Source organism: Colias philodice, chromosome 26, assembly GCF_061535455.1.
Source record: "Colias philodice isolate Cphi_HAF_F1 chromosome 26, ilColPhil1 Martin Lab GWU primary, whole genome shotgun sequence".
Taxonomy (NCBI): domain Eukaryota; kingdom Metazoa; phylum Arthropoda; class Insecta; order Lepidoptera; family Pieridae; genus Colias; species Colias philodice.
Genome location: NC_143111.1, coordinates 7,381,756 through 7,403,729, shown reverse-complemented (window position 1 = coordinate 7,403,729; position 21,974 = coordinate 7,381,756). Strand labels below are relative to the sequence as shown.

General features: G+C 33.8%; 3 protein-coding genes across 6 annotated transcripts; 1 reads left to right on the top strand and 2 right to left on the bottom strand.

Moving 5' to 3' along the window:
• The first annotated feature begins 706 nt into the window (after positions 1 to 706).
• Positions 707 to 17,457, top strand: LOC149477001 (putative protein phosphatase 2C T23F11.1). 2 transcript variants are annotated; one of them, XM_089711483.1, is made up of 8 exons: positions 707 to 837; positions 8,727 to 8,917; positions 9,244 to 9,341; positions 10,335 to 10,484; positions 11,051 to 11,231; positions 12,118 to 12,209; positions 13,175 to 13,348; positions 15,323 to 17,457. In XM_089711483.1, the coding sequence occupies exons 2-8, from the start codon at positions 8,731 to 8,733 to the stop codon at positions 15,416 to 15,418; spliced, it is 978 nt and encodes a 325-aa protein (XP_089567609.1). In that variant the 5' UTR covers positions 707 to 837; positions 8,727 to 8,730; the 3' UTR covers positions 15,419 to 17,457. The 2 variants fall into 2 exon arrangements, with proteins under 2 accessions (XP_089567609.1, XP_089567610.1); XM_089711484.1 differs by lacking the exon at positions 15,323 to 17,457 and adding an exon at positions 13,868 to 14,466.
• Positions 1,706 to 4,307, bottom strand: LOC149477003 (uncharacterized). 2 transcript variants are annotated; one of them, XM_089711445.1, is made up of 2 exons: positions 3,399 to 4,307; positions 1,706 to 2,543 (listed from the first exon to the last, which is right to left on the bottom strand). In XM_089711445.1, exons 1-2 carry the CDS (start codon positions 4,305 to 4,307, stop codon positions 1,842 to 1,844), a joined length of 1,611 nt encoding a protein of 536 aa, XP_089567571.1. In that variant the 3' UTR covers positions 1,706 to 1,841. The 2 variants fall into 2 exon arrangements, with proteins under 2 accessions (XP_089567571.1, XP_089567570.1); XM_089711444.1 differs by having other exon boundaries at positions 1,706 to 4,307.
• LOC149477002 (uncharacterized) lies at positions 4,323 to 6,924 on the bottom strand. Of its 2 annotated transcripts, XM_089711447.1 has the most exons (2): positions 6,016 to 6,924; positions 4,323 to 5,160 (listed from the first exon to the last, which is right to left on the bottom strand). In XM_089711447.1, the coding sequence occupies exons 1-2, from the start codon at positions 6,922 to 6,924 to the stop codon at positions 4,459 to 4,461; spliced, it is 1,611 nt and encodes a 536-aa protein (XP_089567573.1). In that variant the 3' UTR covers positions 4,323 to 4,458. The 2 variants fall into 2 exon arrangements, with proteins under 2 accessions (XP_089567573.1, XP_089567572.1); XM_089711446.1 differs by having other exon boundaries at positions 4,323 to 6,924.
• Positions 17,458 to 21,974: the final 4,517 nt, after the last annotated feature.

Sequence of the window (21,974 nt, the reverse complement as noted above, 5' to 3'; positions counted from 1 at the left end):
GAGATGCGTATGTTTTGTTTTGTGGTTTTGGTACATACTTTTATAAATCATATTTTAATCATAACATAATATTTCGATAAATTACCGCTGGGATACACAAAAATAATGTCATTTGAAATATATTTAGCGACAAATAATTATTAATCCAAATAATTGAACTGAAGGAAATTTTGTATCATTAAACGCTATGAAATACTTTTTGCTCAATGATTTATTATCTTTATTATTTTATTCTGAGCACACAAAAGTTAAAAAAAAAATGTTTGTCAATGGAATTTTGCCTGTCTTATAATGAACGGTTCACAATATAAATTAGTTTTATTTTTAACATAGTTTTGGAAATGAGTAGAGGATAGTGTCCTCTTCTCAAGTGTATGATCAGTATTAATATAATTTTTTATTAGTTATGTACCCGGCAGCAAAAATTTTAAGGTATTAAAAACTTTTACGTAGAATCTAACTCTGAGTTAAAATAGCTGTTTGTATATATATGTATAACAAATGTATAATACACAAAAAGTATGTTTTTAGTATACATCTGAACGATAATTACATATTACTTATTATAAAATATAGAAATCTGTTTAAAATTACGGACCCTATACGGACCATAGTCAATGCCAATAATGACGTTGACGCAAGCGTATAAACAGAAAATGTCAAAATATGACATACCTACCTAATAAATAAAATCACATTGTCAAGTGTCAATTTTGTCAAATACGATTTGTTTGTTACGCATTTTATTTTGTTGAAATTTTACGGGTTTCTATAAAGTGTAAACACTACAAATTAATTGTGAATAATATACTACAGTAACGCTGCATTATAAAATACGTAAGTATACATAACAGTTAATTAAACCTAAAGCTAAAGGATACAAGAAAATCGTGTGTATAATGTGTGGAAAATTATAGTTTACCGGATATTTTACCTTTGTTTTGTGATAATACGTATATAATTATGACGTGATAAGTGGAGATATTATCAGAAAAATATGAAATTATTTGTGCGGCTTTGTACCTTTAAAGGTTTTTTGTATAGTTATGATGCAAGCTGAGGAAATGACATCAGAGTTTAGTCATGTTCAGATATTCTCGGGGCTATGAAGCTGTTAAAATTTAGACCACATCCGATGTTATTATTGCCAAGATAATAAATTTCCCCAGTTCAACTATAATTCTATAATCTGAGTTCATTAGGGGTGTTATCTTATCTAATTAGTGAGTGCCTATGTATTATCTAGTTCTCATATTTGCAAAGTGATTACTTGGTGGCATGTCCTAAATAATTCAATACTTAATATTAATTATACATAAGTCGATATAATGATATATTATTGTTGTAAGCAAGTAAACATCAACAATTTTGATTCAATAGTTATTTTTAGGACTTGATACTTATTTATACTGTATGTTCATGATTCAATGGAATGGAAACTTATTTTCAACCTGATTCAGACATTTCTTTATTGAATAAAAAATTCTTGAATAAATGGTTCAATAATTCAGAATAACCTATCTCATCTCATCAGCTGATTTAGCGTTAGAGCAATCAACATCCATTTTTCCATTCATGTAAATACAACAATTTCGTGTAGTTACATTATATTAGGTTTGGTATATCAGAAATATTGTAGGGGTTAAAACTAGTATTTTCTGATGTTTGATTTTACGCGAGTATTATACATTTAGAAATTAAAGACTTTTTAACGGATTTTAAACGCGATTTATTCATTCTATTATTTTCCCGACGTTTCGAACACTTTACAGCGAGCGTGGTCACGGGGAGACTGAGATGTTATACGTCTTGACGGTCATTCAAAAATTGCTGTTTGTAAACTACCTCCACCTATTCCTCCGTAGTTGGTATGTGGAGTATTTTTCCGGATGTTGGCAGTATTGGCTGATCGTGTCTTCTAGTCTTTTGGTATGTTTGACATGGGGTTTTAAATTCTTAATAACAGGATCCCAGGTGTTAGAAAGTTTCAAACCATCTTCTCTATTGAAATTTGGGTGTTTTTTAATTTCAATAGCCTCGCGCACCAGTCTTGGAAAAAATTTATTTTCTCTGGCAAGGATTTGTGGTTGGTCGAATCTTATGAAGTGGTTGTTGTCCAGTGTGTGTTCACATACCGCAGACTTCTTGTGACGCCGATGCTTGATATCCGCAATGTGCTCCTTCAGTCGGTTGGCAATGCTTCTTTTTGTTTGGCCGATGTATGAGAGTCCACAGTCACAGTCTAACTTGTACACGCCTGCTTCTTGCAGAGGAATATTACTTTTAATTGGTCTCAAGAATTGGTTTATCTTCTTGTGCGGCTTATATATAGTTTTAATTGAAGCTCGTCTTAGGATTCTTCCAATTCTGTCAGTAACTCCCTTCACATATGGTAGGTAGGCCGGTTGTCTTTCAACTGTGTGTGGCTTCGTTCGACTCCTGTGATGCTGTGGAGGCGCCTGCAGCTTGTTGTTACGTAGTACTCGCTTGACATGCTGCAGTTCCCCGCTGAGGTGGGCAGCATCACAGAGGTGGCGGGCTCTCTGAAACAAAGATTTACCGACAGAAGCTAGTTGGCAAGGATGGTGGTGAGATTCACCATTGAGGTACCTATCAGTATGAGTGGCTTTCCTATACACTGTATGGTTGAGCATGCCATCCCGTCCCCTCATAATTAAAATGTCAAGAAAGGCTAGACGGTTGTTAGTTTCTAACTCCATAGTAAATTGGATGTTTTTGTGTATGGAGTTAAGATGATCTAAAAATGCAGGTATATGTTCAGTAGGGAGTATTGTGAAGGTGTCATCTACATAGCGTTTGTAAAATCTCGGTTTGACTGGTGCTGTGGCCAAGGCCCTCTCCTCGAAGTCTTCCATAAAAATATCAGCGACAACGGGTGATACTGGAGAGCCCATGGCCACCCCATCAACCTGCATGTAAAATTCACCATTCCACAATAAATAGCCAGATGTAAGGCAATGTTCTAAGATCTCTGCATATTCTAATGGCATATTGTGTTCCCCTAACCTTTTCTTAACAATATTGATGCAATCAGTCACTGGGAGATTAGTAAAAAGAGACTGCACATCAAAGCTAACCATGGTTTCATTGTTTGCGATATTTAGATCTTTTAATATCTCAACAAAATGGTATGAGTCCTTAACATAAGCACTGGTGTTACCTCTGAGGGGAGCGAGCACCCTAGACATGTGTTGTGATAGTTTTTGAGTGGGTGTATCAATTTGACTCACAATAGGTCTTAATGGAGTATTAGTTTTGTGTATTTTAGGTAAGCCATACATCTTAGGAGGTTTCACGCAAGATGGAATAAGATACTTAGTGTCAAGATTTAATGTCGTTTTGTGTTTGTTTATAAGGTCAGTTGTTTGTTTCATTACCTTGTTTGTTGGGTCCTTGTCGACTTTTTTGTAGGTGTTTTCGTCCGACAGTATTTCCGACATTTTGTTGTTGTAATCTGACGTATCCATTATAACCGTTGCGTTTCCTTTGTCAGCACGGAGTACTATTATATCTTCATTCTTTCGCAGGTGTTTTAAAGCGATAGACTCAGAGCGAGAGATGTTAGGTTTCGGCGGTTTGCAAGTGCGTAGTACACAAGATATGTCTTGCCGAATCGCCTCTGCGTCTTCTTTAAGAATGTTGTTTTTGAATAAAGTTTCCTCCACATGACTTATTATTTCTTCGCAAGGTATTTTTTGCGGCGCAGGGGCAAAGTTTAAACCTCTATTCAGTACCTCAATAGTTTTGTTATCAAGAATTTGTTTTGACAGATTGACAACTGCTGTCACTTGAGGTTGACATTCAGTGACGTTTGGATACTCAGATGACATTGAGTTATTCTTCTTGGCCAGTAATCTTTCAAATTTTTGCTTTTGTTTATCCGTGCAGTATTTGAATTTACTATGTGCACGATTATCTAAGATGTTCAAGCACAGTTGCCAATCTGTTTCTAACATAAAATTCTTTAAGTTACTTGCTACATTTTGGATTTCAATGTTGAGCCTTTCAATATCCGATCGGTGTCCAGCAATTACTTTAGATAACAATTTTTGACTTGCCTTGTTTAGAATACTTGCGCTTCCAGCTATGTCCTTTTTTGGTGCTATTCGGCAACAAACTGGGATGATATTATGTTCTCGACATTGCTTCATGAAATTCAGGGATGTCAAAAACCTCGAGCGCTTTGTCTTCAGTACTTCTAAACGGCGAATTTTGTTAGCATTTTCCAGTCCGTACTGGTCTACATAGTATTTTCTGATGTTTGATTTTACGCGAGTATTATACATTTAGAAATTAAAGACTTTTTAACGGATTTTAAACGCGATTTATTCATTCTATTATTTTCCCGACGTTTCGAACACTTTACAGCGAGCGTGGTCACGGGGAGACTGAGATGTTATACGTCTTGACGGTCATTCAAAAATTGCTGTTTGTAAACTACCTCCACCTATTCCTCCGTAGTTGGTATGTGGAGTATTTTTCCGGATGTTGGCAGTATTGGCTGATCGTGTCTTCTAGTCTTTTGGTATGTTTGACATGGGGTTTTAAATTCTTAATAACAGGATCCCAGGTGTTAGAAAGTTTCAAACCATCTTCTCTATTGAAATTTGGGTGTTTTTTAATTTCAATAGCCTCGCGCACCAGTCTTGGAAAAAATTTATTTTCTCTGGCAAGGATTTGTGGTTGGTCGAATCTTATGAAGTGGTTGTTGTCCAGTGTGTGTTCACATACCGCAGACTTCTTGTGACGCCGATGCTTGATATCCGCAATGTGCTCCTTCAGTCGGTTGGCAATGCTTCTTTTTGTTTGGCCGATGTATGAGAGTCCACAGTCACAGTCTAACTTGTACACGCCTGCTTCTTGCAGAGGAATATTACTTTTAATTGGTCTCAAGAATTGGTTTATCTTCTTGTGCGGCTTATATATAGTTTTAATTGAAGCTCGTCTTAGGATTCTTCCAATTCTGTCAGTAACTCCCTTCACATATGGTAGGTAGGCCGGTTGTCTTTCAACTGTGTGTGGCTTCGTTCGACTCCTGTGATGCTGTGGAGGCGCCTGCAGCTTGTTGTTACGTAGTACTCGCTTGACATGCTGCAGTTCCCCGCTGAGGTGGGCAGCATCACAGAGGTGGCGGGCTCTCTGAAACAAAGATTTACCGACAGAAGCTAGTTGGCAAGGATGGTGGTGAGATTCACCATTGAGGTACCTATCAGTATGAGTGGCTTTCCTATACACTGTATGGTTGAGCATGCCATCCCGTCCCCTCATAATTAAAATGTCAAGAAAGGCTAGACGGTTGTTAGTTTCTAACTCCATAGTAAATTGGATGTTTTTGTGTATGGAGTTAAGATGATCTAAAAATGCAGGTATATGTTCAGTAGGGAGTATTGTGAAGGTGTCATCTACATAGCGTTTGTAAAATCTCGGTTTGACTGGTGCTGTGGCCAAGGCCCTCTCCTCGAAGTCTTCCATAAAAATATCAGCGACAACGGGTGATACTGGAGAGCCCATGGCCACCCCATCAACCTGCATGTAAAATTCACCATTCCACAATAAATAGCCAGATGTAAGGCAATGTTCTAAGATCTCTGCATATTCTAATGGCATATTGTGTTCCCCTAACCTTTTCTTAACAATATTGATGCAATCAGTCACTGGGAGATTAGTAAAAAGAGACTGCACATCAAAGCTAACCATGGTTTCATTGTTTGCGATATTTAGATCTTTTAATATCTCAACAAAATGGTATGAGTCCTTAACATAAGCACTGGTGTTACCTCTGAGGGGAGCGAGCACCCTAGACATGTGTTGTGATAGTTTTTGAGTGGGTGTATCAATTTGACTCACAATAGGTCTTAATGGAGTATTAGTTTTGTGTATTTTAGGTAAGCCATACATCTTAGGAGGTTTCACGCAAGATGGAATAAGATACTTAGTGTCAAGATTTAATGTCGTTTTGTGTTTGTTTATAAGGTCAGTTGTTTGTTTCATTACCTTGTTTGTTGGGTCCTTGTCGACTTTTTTGTAGGTGTTTTCGTCCGACAGTATTTCCGACATTTTGTTGTTGTAATCTGACGTATCCATTATAACCGTTGCGTTTCCTTTGTCAGCACGGAGTACTATTATATCTTCATTCTTTCGCAGGTGTTTTAAAGCGATAGACTCAGAGCGAGAGATGTTAGGTTTCGGCGGTTTGCAAGTGCGTAGTACACAAGATATGTCTTGCCGAATCGCCTCTGCGTCTTCTTTAAGAATGTTGTTTTTGAATAAAGTTTCCTCCACATGACTTATTATTTCTTCGCAAGGTATTTTTTGCGGCGCAGGGGCAAAGTTTAAACCTCTATTCAGTACCTCAATAGTTTTGTTATCAAGAATTTGTTTTGACAGATTGACAACTGCTGTCACTTGAGGTTGACATTCAGTGACGTTTGGATACTCAGATGACATTGAGTTATTCTTCTTGGCCAGTAATCTTTCAAATTTTTGCTTTTGTTTATCCGTGCAGTATTTGAATTTACTATGTGCACGATTATCTAAGATGTTCAAGCACAGTTGCCAATCTGTTTCTAACATAAAATTCTTTAAGTTACTTGCTACATTTTGGATTTCAATGTTGAGCCTTTCAATATCCGATCGGTGTCCAGCAATTACTTTAGATAACAATTTTTGACTTGCCTTGTTTAGAATACTTGCGCTTCCAGCTATGTCCTTTTTTGGTGCTATTCGGCAACAAACTGGGATGATATTATGTTCTCGACATTGCTTCATGAAATTCAGGGATGTCAAAAACCTCGAGCGCTTTGTCTTCAGTACTTCTAAACGGCGAATTTTGTTAGCATTTTCCAGTCCGTACTGGTCTACATAGTATTTTCTGATGTTTGATTTTACGCGAGTATTATACATTTAGAAATTAAAGACTTTTTAACGGATTTTAAACGCGATTTATTCATTCTATTATTTTCCCGACGTTTCGAACACTTTACAGCGAGCGTGGTCACGGGGAGACTGAGATGTTATACGTCTTGACGGTCATTCAAAAATTGCTGTTTGTAAACTACCTCCACCTATTCCTCCGTAGTTGGTATGTGGAGTATTTTTCCGGATGTTGGCAGTATTGGCTGATCGTGTCTTCTAGTCTTTTGGTATGTTTGACATGGGGTTTTAAATTCTTAATAACAGGATCCCAGGTGTTAGAAAGTTTCAAACCATCTTCTCTATTGAAATTTGGGTGTTTTTTAATTTCAATAGCCTCGCGCACCAGTCTTGGAAAAAATTTATTTTCTCTGGCAAGGATTTGTGGTTGGTCGAATCTTATGAAGTGGTTGTTGTCCAGTGTGTGTTCACATACCGCAGACTTCTTGTGACGCCGATGCTTGATATCCGCAATGTGCTCCTTCAGTCGGTTGGCAATGCTTCTTTTTGTTTGGCCGATGTATGAGAGTCCACAGTCACAGTCTAACTTGTACACGCCTGCTTCTTGCAGAGGAATATTACTTTTAATTGGTCTCAAGAATTGGTTTATCTTCTTGTGCGGCTTATATATAGTTTTAATTGAAGCTCGTCTTAGGATTCTTCCAATTCTGTCAGTAACTCCCTTCACATATGGTAGGTAGGCCGGTTGTCTTTCAACTGTGTGTGGCTTCGTTCGACTCCTGTGATGCTGTGGAGGCGCCTGCAGCTTGTTGTTACGTAGTACTCGCTTGACATGCTGCAGTTCCCGACGTGTGGCACTCGGGGACTGCTGCGGTAAAGCTATTGCATGCTATGCCTTCAAGCCACACCTCCGCGCCCGTCGGAGTGGGGAGCGTGAGGTTTTTCGTTACGCAATTTCGGTCCCCGCGCTCAAGGCCCGCGATAGAAGATATGCAATAGCTTAAAACTTTTTGGGTGGAAGCTATAGCCACTTATTTCTAGTTCAAATAAGATTAAAACTTTAGTTGTGTATTCAGCTTCATGAAAAATTGTTAATCTGTTATTATTTTTTCTTGACACTGTTAATAATAAATATAATATAAGCAATCGAATTATTTTTCCAAATATTTGGTTTGCCATGACACCTATTTCTTTTAGATAATAATCAAAGATAACTAAAGATATCTTTAATATATTATGATGATATATGAAATACAACCTAAATAAATGTTATGTATCAAGTAATTCTATCAAATAATAAAACTTTTGAATGAATTAAATTATTCAATGTCTTACAATTTCACAGTCATTTACCATGACTTTAATGTATAATCACACTTTTTTTTATAAATAAGAAAAAAATTGAATAAAAAAAAAGTGTGACCATATCTACATACTGCTGTATTATATCTAATTTGTGTGATTATATATAATATTATATCTACATACTGCTTTAAATAATTGTCAACACAACATTGTAGTTGTCGCAATGCATTCACCATGCCCACTGATATTTTAAAATCTTACTGCATTGAAACTAACAACATTATACATATCCTTTTATTAATTTTTAATACAGAAACATACAAGCTTGTGAAATAGAAATTACAAAATATATTTAACTCTTTAAGATTTATAAAATGTAGGGTACTTACATAAAACCGAAAGAGTTGATTGTCAATAATTGCTTAAGGTTGACCTTGGGTGGCCAATCGACTTTTCTAAATTGGCATGATTTGATCTCCATGAATGGCTGATCTATTTCTTAAGTTTAAATATACATGATCTCACAGAGTGATGGGTCAAACCCTATCGGAGCCCGTAACAGACAAGCAGTCGTCAACATGCCAAGACGCCCGCTACCTCGTGGGCTCCTCGTGCATGCAGGGGTGGCGAGTGTCTATGGACGATTCGCATACACACATCTTGTCTCTGCCCGATGATCCAGGGACTGCGTTCTTTGCGGTTTATGATGGGCATGGGGGTATGTTGAACTTTTGTACTGTTTATAACAATTACTAGTTCTTCTTTATTAATAATTTGTTACAAGATTTGATTGAATTTTATAGTTAAACACGGTACTCGGCAGAACGCATTACATTTATTTTTTAATGCATTATGATTGAATTTGATTTATTTATTATTTTTTTAATAAATTAATATTTCAACCGTCACAATGTATATGTATAACACATGTATAACATGATTGTGGATAGTTTTAATTATGTATTCTCGAAATCGTTTTTTATTTATCTACTCGTTTTATTAAAGTCTGTACATAAATACATAAAAACAATTTATATATTTCAGGTTCCAACATAGCAGAATATGCGGGGAAACACTTACATAAGTTCATCACAGCTAGGCCTGAATATCATCTGGGGAATATTGAAGAAGCCATGAAACAGGTAAGCTACCACTAAAACCTATTTTAAAAAATTATTATCAGAAAATGAAATTGTATGTAGAAGTATTTAGTTTGTAATGATAAAAAAACATTCAATCGAAAAGAAATTTACTTTATTTGTTACATACAAAAATATATATGTCTCTTTGTAATATTGTTGTAGAAATAACAATACAATAACATAAAATAAAATGTGTAGATTGGTTATTAGTGCTCCGGGAAAATGTGGCTAATTGGCTACAATTTCCTTCAATCGTCTTTTATCACATCCATAGAAATCTAAATAACAAGACACATAGAAGTGCTTTAATGTCATAATTCGTATGAAAACCGCTGTCGCCAAAATCAACACATTCAAACCGAAAGCTAAACAGTACACACAAGTAAACTATGCCTTTTATTGGACAGCTTGATTTTAGTGAAAACTAACTTATCTATTAAATTAAGCTTTTGAATATGTATCCTAACGCACGAATTTACGGTTTATTTTAGAATAACATCCCTAAGTATATGAGACTTTTTGCTCCAATACGAACAAACGTGATAATAAGAATGGTCGACTGTGTCATTCATTGTTATTTCGATTACTATGGTGACACTCGTAATACTTGTAAATATTCTATAATTTTAAGGAAAAACGGCATTATTTCTAAAAAAAAATATTTTCCGATGAAATATTATTCTTTTATAATTATAATTACAACTTGTGGAAGAATTTCCGCAATGGGAATTGCTGAAACATGTATACACTCATAGGTCTCCAGAGCAACTGAACAGTGACGAATGCACTGGTGATGTGCAAATCACCTGAGTGGCGACAAGGTCACGCACGCTTACGACTTCTAGTGTCTTGTTATTTAGATTTCTATGATCACATCTTTTTTAAATTTGAAGATAAGAATATTGTTTTGGTAACCTATCTACACCTTTTTACTTATATGACATTGACTCATTGATTGTAGAATACAAATATAATAATACAATTCCTTTCCAGGGCTTCCTAGACCTAGACCAAGCTATGCTAGAAGAGAATATGCAAGAGAAAGTTGCTGGTAGTACGGCTGTAGTGGTCCTCATAAAAGATAATACATTATATTGTGCTAATGTGGGTGATTCTAGGGCTGTGGCTAGTGTAGGGGGTGCGGTGAGTGATTTAATTTTGAGTGATTTTTTTAACCGACTTGAAACAAGAAGGTTCTCAATTTTTTTCAGAAGTTTATTTTGTACTGAAAGAAAATGGAAAACTGGATTTTGGTAGAAAAAATGAGATGTTAATATATTGTCGTTTAAATTATAATAAATAAATATTCAGATTATTGAGCTGAAGAGTTTTTTTAGATCGATGCGCTTAACTCTAAAAATGGTTTAAAATGAAAATTATTTAAGGCTATCGGCTATAAAAAATAACATGCTACGACTAATAGAAGAACAGCAACAAAAAAGTCACAAAAATTGAAACAATATCCCAATTGGGGGCTATCATAGTATATAGCTTTCCGGGCGTGGCTTCGCCCGCTTTTGTAGAAAACTTAACAAATGATATACTAAATACTTCCTCAATAACCACGCTATCCATTTGTGAAAACAGATTGAAAATCGATGCTGTAGTTTTTGGGCTTATCGCGAACAACGCAACGCAACGGATGACTTTATTTTATAATACGTAGTGATAATATTATTGTCAAAATTTGTTTATTTTTATAACAACAGGTGGAGTCACTTTCCTACGACCACAAGCCGAACAACAAAGAGGAGCTAGAAAGGATCACCGCGGGAGGGGGTTGGGTCCAATTGAACAGGGTCAATGGAAACCTGGCCTTATCCAGGGCATTGGGGGATTATATATTCAAGAGGAATTATAGGATGTCGCCGAGGGATCAGATTGTTACTGGTGAGTGGCAGCTTTATTCCTATTTTTTATATTTTAAGTGGAATTTAAAGCTATAAAAATTGAACTCTACATCGAATACATTTTTTTGTAATTCTTGTAAGCTTTTCAGGCAATTATAAATCGTAATTAATTATACCTATCATCTTATTAAATACTAGCGGTCCGCCCCGGCTTCGCCCGTGGTACATGTTTACGTTTTCTCTACATAAGAACCATCCTCGTACTTCAAGGAATATAATAAAAAAAGAATTATCGAAATCGGTTCAGCCGTTCTCGAGTTATGCGCTTACCAACACATTTTGCGATTCATTTTTATATATAAGATATAATAAAAAAAGAATTATCGAAATCGGTTCAGCCGTTCTCGAGTTATGCGCTTACCAACACATTTTGCGATTCATTTTTATATATAAGAAGATTAGAAATTTGTTATTACAAATCAGTCATACACAATTCAAGTGATTGTTTGTATCGACTATCCAATTCAAAGCAATTAAAAAAAAGTCGATCGGCGGTTTTTTAATATTGCTTCATTAAAGCTGCGTTCTTCCTCAATGACAATGGTCAATTTTTTTAGTCTATCTCGTGCCAAAGAGGAGAGAGGGTTAGGTTGGAAAAAAAATTTGTAGATATTATGTAATATTCTATTAATTATCTAACTTTTTTTGTCTCAATCTAACAATTTTATGCTTTTGTATTACTACTTCTTTTTGCATAGGTACTATTGTTTTCTCATATTTTGTTCAATAAAGAATTATAAATAAATAAATAAAAATAAATAAATTTATGTGAAATATTTGTTTTTCTTTAATTTCTTTCTTTTTGTATGAGACAAAAAGATAACTAATTATTAATTATTATCTCACATTCTTTCTTGTTCTTCCAGCATACCCAGACGTTCAAGTGCGAACGTTGACCGACGATTGGGAATTTATCGTGATCGCCTGCGACGGTATCTGGGAGGTGTTGTCTAATGAAGTGAGTATCGTAGTTTATGTAGAAATTATATAGAATTATGTAGTTATATAGAAGCATTTATAGTATATAAGCTCAGAATACATAATAGTAGCTAAACGCTACAGAACGGACACTACGCCTCCCGCCAAAATTAAACACTTACCTCACCCCGCACGATCAGGCTAAAAATGGTCCGCATTGGACGCAAGGACGATACGCAACGAAGATTGACAACATTAATCAAATTGACTTAAAGTAATTTTATTATTTTGGATTTGTGATTATCGTTTTTTGTAGAAAATGGTTAGATATTGTGCTATTTACGGATGTATTTCATCAGAAAAACGCGAATTTTTTTTACGCTATTCACAAATGTGGCAACCTTTATGGTTAACACACACATTTGCAGTCTCTACAGTGTGACTGTCAAAACGATAATTTTGTATGGAGTGTCCGGGGTGTGATATAAGTGTGTTTTAATATTGTTATTTCTAGGATCTTTATTTATCATCTTTGTTTGAAAGGGTGACAGCAAACATGCAAAATATTTACTACAATTATAATAGCGGCAAGCGACGGACATTATATTACAACATAATGTCCGTCGCTTGCCGCTATTATAAATGGTGAACATTTTTTTAAATGATGCTTTAATCTATGAACTGATGTCCTGTGATTCTTTTTTAAGTACAAATATTCACGACACTAGAAGGTCGTTTATTTCCCTCCTATATCGTGTATCTCTTCTTGTTAATTTCTGTCTCTATCTACCTCTTACGTCTCTTGCTTGCTATATCCCCCCATCGTTTACTGAGGCGGTAGCATCATTTTGCCGCGCACGGCTCGTGGCCGGTTGGGAGCCCGCCGCAGTATGCGAGGTTCTGATGCATCGCTGCCTCGCGTCGAACTGCCTCTTGCTAACTTCTCCTATCACTTTTATGTTTTGCTCTTGTGTTTTGCTTAAGTTTTCGTATCTCGTTGTCCAGGAGGTAGTATCATTTTGCCGCGCACGGCTCGTGGCCGGTTGGGAGCCCGCCGCAGTATGCGAGGCATTAATGCAACGTTGCCTCGCGCCGAACTGCCTCACGGGCGGCATTGGTTGCGATAACATGACCGTTGTGATCGTTTGCCTCGTGCCCTTCCCGACTAAGGATAAGACGGTGAGTTCGTTTGTCTGTTTGTTTGGTAGTTGTTAATCTTTTGTGAATTTAAATTAATTTATGAAAAATAACACTTGTATTTATGTATTTTGTTATTGGTTTTGGCTAGTTCTTTACATATACATGCGTGTATATATATCATATTTTTTATACATAACTAATAAATGCATCATCCTCTTCCATGTCCACTTAGCTTACCAACTAACACAATATATAATTAGAAAGCTACATACGCACTACGCAGTCACACACTTACTTTACATTCGTATTATGATCAAACCAACACACACACTCACTCAGTTTTTATAAATTATTTTTTTAGCTAATGATATTATGTGCCAAAATAATTACCATTCAATTATTTTTTCATTGCACAAAACTAAAACACGATATTTTACAATGAGTTTTTAATCTAGTTCAGTTATCTTAGCGATTCGGTAAATTGTAGGTTATTACAATTATGTTTCACTCAAAAATGCGCTTTATATACAATTTACTAACGTATAATTTTCAATGCAGACACCATACAAGTACCTCGACACTCAACGCCCCAACAAATATTGGACTCTGGGCTCGAGACGTTTTTCCTAATTAATAAGAAAAATACGTAAATAAAATAAATATAAAATCGTTTTGTATGTTTGTCTGTGAGATATTGATACTGGGATTCATATTGTGATATTAAAATTTACTTGTGATATTTAAAATTCTGTAAGATTGAGGTGTGGATGTGTGATCATTAATGTTATAAAATTTAAAAGTTAGTTCATTGGTTTTTGAAATAAAATTTTCAAATTTACTTCGATCGAAATATACACGAAGCAAATGCGATTCGATGAGATTTTCACATGATTTTGTTACTTTTTCGATTGTCAAAATGACTTTACTCTTAGTTGTTTATGGTATTGTTTTGAATTAACCCTTTGAGTTATTATTTGTAATACTGTATTAAAATAGAAAATGTAACGATATAACAAATATTCATTTATTATTAGATTATAAATATTAAAGTGAAAAATAATTACTGTCTCGACGTTTTAACATGCATGTGACTAATTATTATTATTTTGCTAAATTAATTAATAATTTAAAGTGACTAAAATTTGCCTAATACATATGTATAAAAACTGTACCAAACACAATTCATAACTTTATTGTAGACAACATAAAATATTAGTTTCTAATATTCTCTATGGTATATGAAAATACTGTTTGTCAAAAATTCTTATAATTGTTATAATACAGGATTATAATATTTTTTTAGAACAGGCAAGATACAAAAGATTTAGTCACTTTAAACTTGTTTTCATTTTATACGCACTTTTTAATTTATTAAACCGCTTGTAATGCATGGTAACACTACAATTTTGTAAATAAATTGCTTAAAAATCATTTGTTGTTTTTATTTGTGTCGTTTCCTATGCTTTTATTGGTGTGGGTTTAACGCTCTTTTTTAAATCAATTTTTAATTTTATTGAGTGTCTTAGCTAAATATGAATGATGACTCGGTGTTGTGTGATACTTACTCTTTTCAATACTATTTGTGTTAAAATACATAAATAGAAGTCTCTATTCATGCTATATTTTAATGAATGTATTTTTCATTACGAAAGGTAAGATAACATGACAAGAAATTCTATCGATACAACTATTTTTTTTAACTGGGAACATTTCAACGCAACAGTGAACAATATTCTGGTTACTTGTGTGTTTAAAATGTGATCAGTGGAACAGATGGATAAGAAAAGTTATTCAGAAACAATATGTATTGACGTTAACAGATATTATACACATCAAGGTAGACCTTGTATGAAATCTTATTATAAAATAGTAATTATTATTATAGCGTTTTTTATTGTACAGGTAAATTCAAAGTCTGGCAACACAACGTCTGCTCGACGCCGTAATAATATGATAATAAGTCTTCTCTTTTAGGATGAAAGACGAAAGTACTTTATAGAATTATATTTTCAGAGCTCACTACCAGCAGAACAAATGTTAAACGACAAATTTATGGCGAACATGGAAGATCTCTTGTACGTGGAAGATGAAGAAGAAGATTTGAAGTAAATTAAATTATATATTTATAAACAATCGTCAATTATGGTGGACTTTTGTAGTAGAATATTTGCCCTTCGTGTCTGTCTAGATAGATTCTGTAGTTCTAATTCTAGGCCATGTTTATGGAAGTATTTGGTTATTTAATAGTTGTTTCTTTCGCCTTCAACTAATTTAAGAAATTTCTCATTTCTTTCTAAAAGAAAGTAAAGAGTTTATATGGATAAAAGGAAAGGTACGGTATTCAATGTCAAAACTTTTATGCCAATTATTATTGGCTGATATAACCCCGTCCGTTCATTTCTCACGCACACAAAGATAATAAACTCGTATGTAATATAAAGCTGTTACGCACACATGCGTAGAAGTTGTCGCTTTTGGACACAGCTATTACAGGGTACACTATCTATCTAGTCAGTATATTCAATCAATAATATTTTATGGCAGGAATATCATTAAAGGGTACATCATTAATAGTGAAACTATTGGTAAGGGTAGTTGTAATATTGCAAAGTAAAAGATATCATCATCATCAGTTCATATTTGTTATCACTGCAAGGAAACCTTGAAAGATTAAGTCATAATGTATTTTTTTATTTATTGGGTATAAAAATACACTTACCTACTAAAAAGTATGAGTAGTAATGGTCATAGTAATGGCATATAATTATAAATACCTTTAAAGGACACTCGAGTCTTAGGGAAGGGAGAAGTTATTAATTAAAAAATATTAATGAATGACATTTATTTTTTATTAATTGACGTTTAAATGTATTATTATTTTGGACAATTAAATTCAAATTAATCAAATCCAAAATTTTATGGGAACAAAAACGATGTGTAAATCATATATATTTAATCCTGAAGCAATTTAATATAAAGTTAAAAATATATTATTGTATATTTTACAATGAAAGAACCTTTGTATTTTTATTTGAAAAAAGCGCGCCAAATTCCGACAAGCCATTTTATTGGTGGGTATGAAGTGTTGCTACACTTCGTTTAAATGCAATAAACATATAAATAAAATTAAATAAATACTTGAAAAACAAAAGTTCACCATACCATCAGTCGCAAATAGTCAAGACATAAATTGCCTAGTCCATACTGATTTTATTTTTCCATATTTTAAGGCTGATATTCGATTTAATTTTCAGTTAAATTCTTTGGTCCTAGTCCTTAAACAGGTTAGAATATTAATTGATACTGGATAAGATTAATAATAATATGCACAACTCGATGCACAATGATATTTCAATATTTTAAAATTATAGTCATAGATGAAAAAAAAAAAATGAACATAGTCTATGGTCATCATGAAACTCTTTTCATTGTCCTATTGTTGTAAAGATCATTAAGCTATGGTCAAAATGTTGTATGTATTAAACATATGTTGTTTGTTTTGGTTATATTTAAAATGTTAAGCTTGTTTAAAATGGGTATTTGTATGATGGTTCAAAGTAAAGTGCGTTTTTAAAAAGCGATACAATACTTTTTATATAAATTCGTTTTATTAAAGAAGTCAATCATTTCAAGAACTGTATTATTGTTAATACAACAGTAAATACACGATATACTGGTAAAATATTCTTAAAATAAAAATTATGTCGCTGCTCATAACGAAAGTTTAAAATACTTTGAATAAATGAATTAATCTACCTCTACAGAAAATCAAAGACTTATTTTTTGTAGATTCAGTAGCAATATGGCATCATTATTTGTAAACAATATTACATAATATATTTTATTTTTTATTAAAACAACTGTTAACAATAAAACAATTGTGAATTCTCTTTTCAATAAATTAATACAATTAAATGATTTAAATTTAATGCAAGAATAATCCCTCTTTACATTTTTAATATATTCTTTTTTATATATAGGGCAAGTTTTACAACAATATTTTTGTGATTTTCTGTCGAATAGTTTATTTGTACTGTAATGATGTCATATTATAGGTAGTCATTTTATTTGCATTTTATCGTGCCAAATTGGTTTTTAATTTATATCATGTTTACTGTAGCAATTTTAATACTCAAACCTTATATACCCATAAGAGCTAGCGCGCACGAGCAACTTTGTCTCCGCAACTATTTTGTCTCCGCAACTATTTTGTCTCTCCACCCATGGGCTAGTATGAAAGTGCGCGCACGTAGCGACGCAACTCCCCATACAATTGATGGGAGAGACAAAATAGTTGCGGAGACAAAGTTGCTCGTGCGCGCTAGCTCTAAAGCAATTTCTCTGAATAATTCACCTAGTCAAATACTTTTAAAATAAGTACATAATAATAGTGGTTCCTAGAAGGTATTGCGGCATGACATGCATCACGCGGTGTCATGCATTAATGAGATTTATTCCATTCTAATACCAAAAACTAATACCACTGGTATTTGTTTCAACTCAAATTTATATTGTTTAACGGTGCATTTACATCAAACGAACTATAACCTAGAGCAAGAGCACACCCCGGACACTCCATACAAAATTATCGTTTTGACAGTCACACTGTAGAGACTGCAAATGTGTGTGTTAACGCTTTATGGTTGGCACATTTTTGACTAGCGTAAAAAAAATTTCGCGTTTTTCTGATGAAATACAGCACAATATCTAACCATTTTCTACGAAAAACGATAATCACAAATCCAAAATAATAAAATTACTTTAAGTCAATTTGATTAATGTTGTCAATCTTTGTTGCGTATCGTCCCTGTAGAAGAATGTGGACCATTTTTAGACTGATCGTGCGGGGTGAGGTAAATGTTTAATTTTGGCGGGAGGCGGAGAGTGTCCGTTCTGTAGCGTTTAGCTACTAAGCTACTATTATGTATTCTGTGGCAAGAGCATGCTTTTGTGATCTTTTAGTATACACGAAAACTCGTATTCAGTGTTGTTCAGTATTAGAACATTGCTAGAGTCTTTTCGAACGCAATAAGAACTACAAAGAAATGCTCTACGTCTGTTTACACTAAAGCCGGTTGCAGAGCTTCACCGACCATCAGTGCGTACGTCAGTCGCGCTTGTCATATGTATGGAAATTCATAAAACCGTTCATAGCTAGACCGACCATACGCACGCGTATTTCCATACATATGACCAGCGCGACTGACGTACGCACTGATGGTCGGTGAAGCTCTGCAACCGGCCTAAAAGAATTTGATATACCTAGTCGGGTTAGAATGAGCATTCGCTCGTTTGATAAAAATGCACCGGTCGATGATTGAAATGAATGACATGCAAAACTCTGGCAGCTGATTGATGAAATCAATCATGCAGCATGACAATTCACGTAAACGCATGTCATGCTTGCATTATTATAGAAACCACTTTATATACAAGTCACACTATTATCAAAATTTTACTATTTATGATTATTGCATTTCATTACCCGACTACGGCAAAGCAAAAGGAGGGTTATGATTTTGACAGGCTATGTATGTATGTATGTATGTATGTATGTATATATGTATGTATGTATGTATGTATGTATGTATGTATGTTCATCTGTTCCCTCGTAACTTCTAAACTACTTATCAGAATTCGACAAATGACATATCATTAGAAGCGTCTTAATTGTCCGCTGGTTATAGGCTATATGGGGTTTCACAAAATCTAATGTGGCGCCCTCTAGCGGACAAAATATACAGAGTAAAAAAATAAAGTTAAGATAAATATGCCGTGTTTGGTATCATTTGAAAGCTTTTTACTTGCACATTTTGAATATATATATATTACTAGCATTTGCTTGTGACTTTACCTGTATTCATGGGCTGATTGCATATAATTCACATCTTTTCGTTCATAGCTTCTTTATTAGTTCATCAATTTAACTTTTGTTTTATACTTTTTCAGCGTCGTTTTTTGTCGTAGTTGGGTTTTAGTTGTTTTACTTTTTATCTTGTTTGTAAATTGTAGTAATTTTATTTATAAGTACCTTATTATATTAAGGGCAAATACTATGTTACTAGTTACGTTGCTAAAAATTATATGTATTAGTTATGTTGTTATTATGAAATTTATCGTTAGCTTATAAATTAATTTTCCTAGTAATAAGTCACTATTTAATTATAATACATGGAAATAATATAATAGATTATAGTAGAAAATATAATAATAGAATATAAGCATTATCAATTGTCTAATATCTCATGAATTACGGCCATTAGATTTCTGTGTTATTTATGAAATAAAATATGAAAGATCCTTTATTATGTCCTCATCACGCAAATTATAAACAACTTTTCTGAGTTCCTAGATTGAAATCTATATTTTTTTAATTGAAATCGAGTTTCTTTCATTACAAGTTTACCAATACCATTTTAAAGCCGTATTTTCGGCGTGGTTAGACCAATAAACATCAAATTAGGGATTTAAATATGCATTAGTCATTAGTCAATGTTTATAATTAGTCTAGTTAATCAATGTTAGTTGTAAGTGTGTATGTAAATAATGTAAAGGTGTGTAAGTAAATGGTTTAAAAATAAAGTTGTACATTTTGAGTGTTTGTTTTATTTCTTCTAATTGGTGCCTATTTAATTTTTAGTTGTATTCTATTAAAATTTCTTTTAAATGTATGAAAAAAGAGCGTGTGTGCTGAGCACACGTGTCAGAAGTGAAACTTCTTTGGCAAGATTCAAAGATACCAAAATCGCCGCCTTCATGACGCGACGGTATTGCCATGTCGCAAACTTGCACTTAAATAACTACGCGAAATACGCAGGTTCTGTACCTGTTAAATTATTATGCTTAAAAATTGTCAAATCATTGGTCTCCGTTTGGTACATTCTATGTAAAATTATTCAGAAAACCGTAATCGTACGCTACATAGTCTTATGTTTAATGTTTATGTCATACATATTATACTTTAAACTCATTATCTGTATGATATTGAAATCGGATACGGTAAATCCGTTGAATAGAAGCGCACGTGAATATCACGCGACTATAAATACCTAAATACATCGACTAAAATGTTATGAAAATGTAGGTACTTAAAGACTATATTTTAGTTTTTTTTTATAATATTATCGTCTGAAAAGGATGTTGGATAAATATAATTTGAATTTTGAATTTGTGGGGCCTGATGGTAAGCGCTACAACCGCCCAAAAACATTTGCAGTTGGCGTTAGATCCATTGCAGACATAACAAATGCATTGACGACGTAAAGAGGGAAGGGTTAATGAAAGGACTTACGAAAGTAAGCAAGGAAAAGAGTAGAAAGACTAAAGAAAAGGATTCGTCTCCGGCTCCCCCACTCACCGAACCAAAAACAGAGTAACATACGAATACTTACTACTATTTCACGCCAATTTTCTGTGGCGGTGTGGTAGGTTCCTACTTCCCCGGTGCAAGCTGGCCTAATTCGTGCCGAAGGGTAGACTCCCAGTCAGGCAATTTGAATAGAAGTAGAGACCAAAACTATTGAAGAGTTGTGGGACATAAAAGATCACCTAGGTCCTAGGTATTATTTTACGAGAACCTAATGTAACTATGTATTGGTAAAATAATTTTCATTATCGCATTAGTAGTATCTACTTCTGAAGGTAATGCATTATTTTCTTATAACGGAAAAGAAGTTATAATAGATCATATAGGTATGTATGTAGATTTACATCATCCAATTCTAGATTCTAGTCTTATACACGTAGGTATCTAACGTGAAATATGTAGGAATGAACTTGAGAGAGAATACATTGTACATAATACTTCGTACAATTCGAAATCACTGGTATTTTCTAGCATTGGTGCGAAAATATATGACTTCATTGTTTACGTGGGTTGATCTTGTCCTTTGATAAATAATATGTAAGTATCAAAACACGTGAATGTTTTTACGAATCAAACATAAAGCTTTAGTTAGTAATAGGATTATTGTGTTTATATAAGTGACGGTTGCCGGTTCTCATGCAGGAGTAGCGTCGCGTCAGCCACAGCGATCGCGTCGTGAGTAGACAGCTTTATTTATTTCATACTGTTTTTTGGAAAAATTTTAATTTCGTCGTCGATTTTTGGAAATCTTAAAAGTTGGCACGGAAGATAGATAGTGCGATCAGTAAAACAGATGTTGATGCATCTGCCGTACCCCTAAACTTTATTTATTTTTACCAATGTGTTTATTATTCGTAAAGTCCAAAACTAATAAAAGTAGATCTTACCATACACTCTTTTTACTCTTTTAGGGCATTTTATTGTTAGGGTCTCAAGTATTCAGTGATAAAAATGTCATAGAAGTATAGCTACTTTAATTCGGCATCTATATAAAGCAAACTTGGGAACTGAAATTAGTATCCAGTTATTTTTTAATCAACATCATTTATTGGTATTGAAATGTTCCTAACTGATATAATATGAATGTTTCTACGGATTAACGGTTTTAAATGAGGTTTAAACTTTAAATCCTGTATGGTGTAATCAGGCCAGCGTGATGTCCTACCATGTCCTACAGTCCTATACCTAGTTACCACTAGTAACTATAAAGTCATTGAAACATTGTGATTATTAATTACCTACCGAAGCAAAATAAAATACAAGTATTTTATTTCTAAATATATCATGCTCATGTAAAAC

What these genes read in the sequence shown, in the direction of transcription:
- LOC149477002 (XM_089711446.1), bottom strand. Translation starts at nt 6,924, where the DNA reads ATGTATAATACTCGCGTAAAATCAAACATCAGAAAATACTATGTAGAC.
- LOC149477001 (XM_089711483.1), top strand. Translation starts at nt 8,731, where the DNA reads ATGGGTCAAACCCTATCGGAGCCCGTAACAGACAAGCAGTCGTCAACA. An exon ending in TTGAAGAAGCCATGAAACAG is followed by an intron (nt 9,342 to 10,334) that starts GTAAGCTACCAC and finishes ATTCCTTTCCAG; the next exon opens with GGCTTCCTAGACCTAGACCA. An exon ending in GAGGGATCAGATTGTTACTG is followed by an intron (nt 11,232 to 12,117) that starts GTGAGTGGCAGC and finishes TTGTTCTTCCAG; the next exon opens with CATACCCAGACGTTCAAGTG.
- LOC149477003 (XM_089711444.1), bottom strand. Translation starts at nt 4,307, where the DNA reads ATGTATAATACTCGCGTAAAATCAAACATCAGAAAATACTATGTAGAC.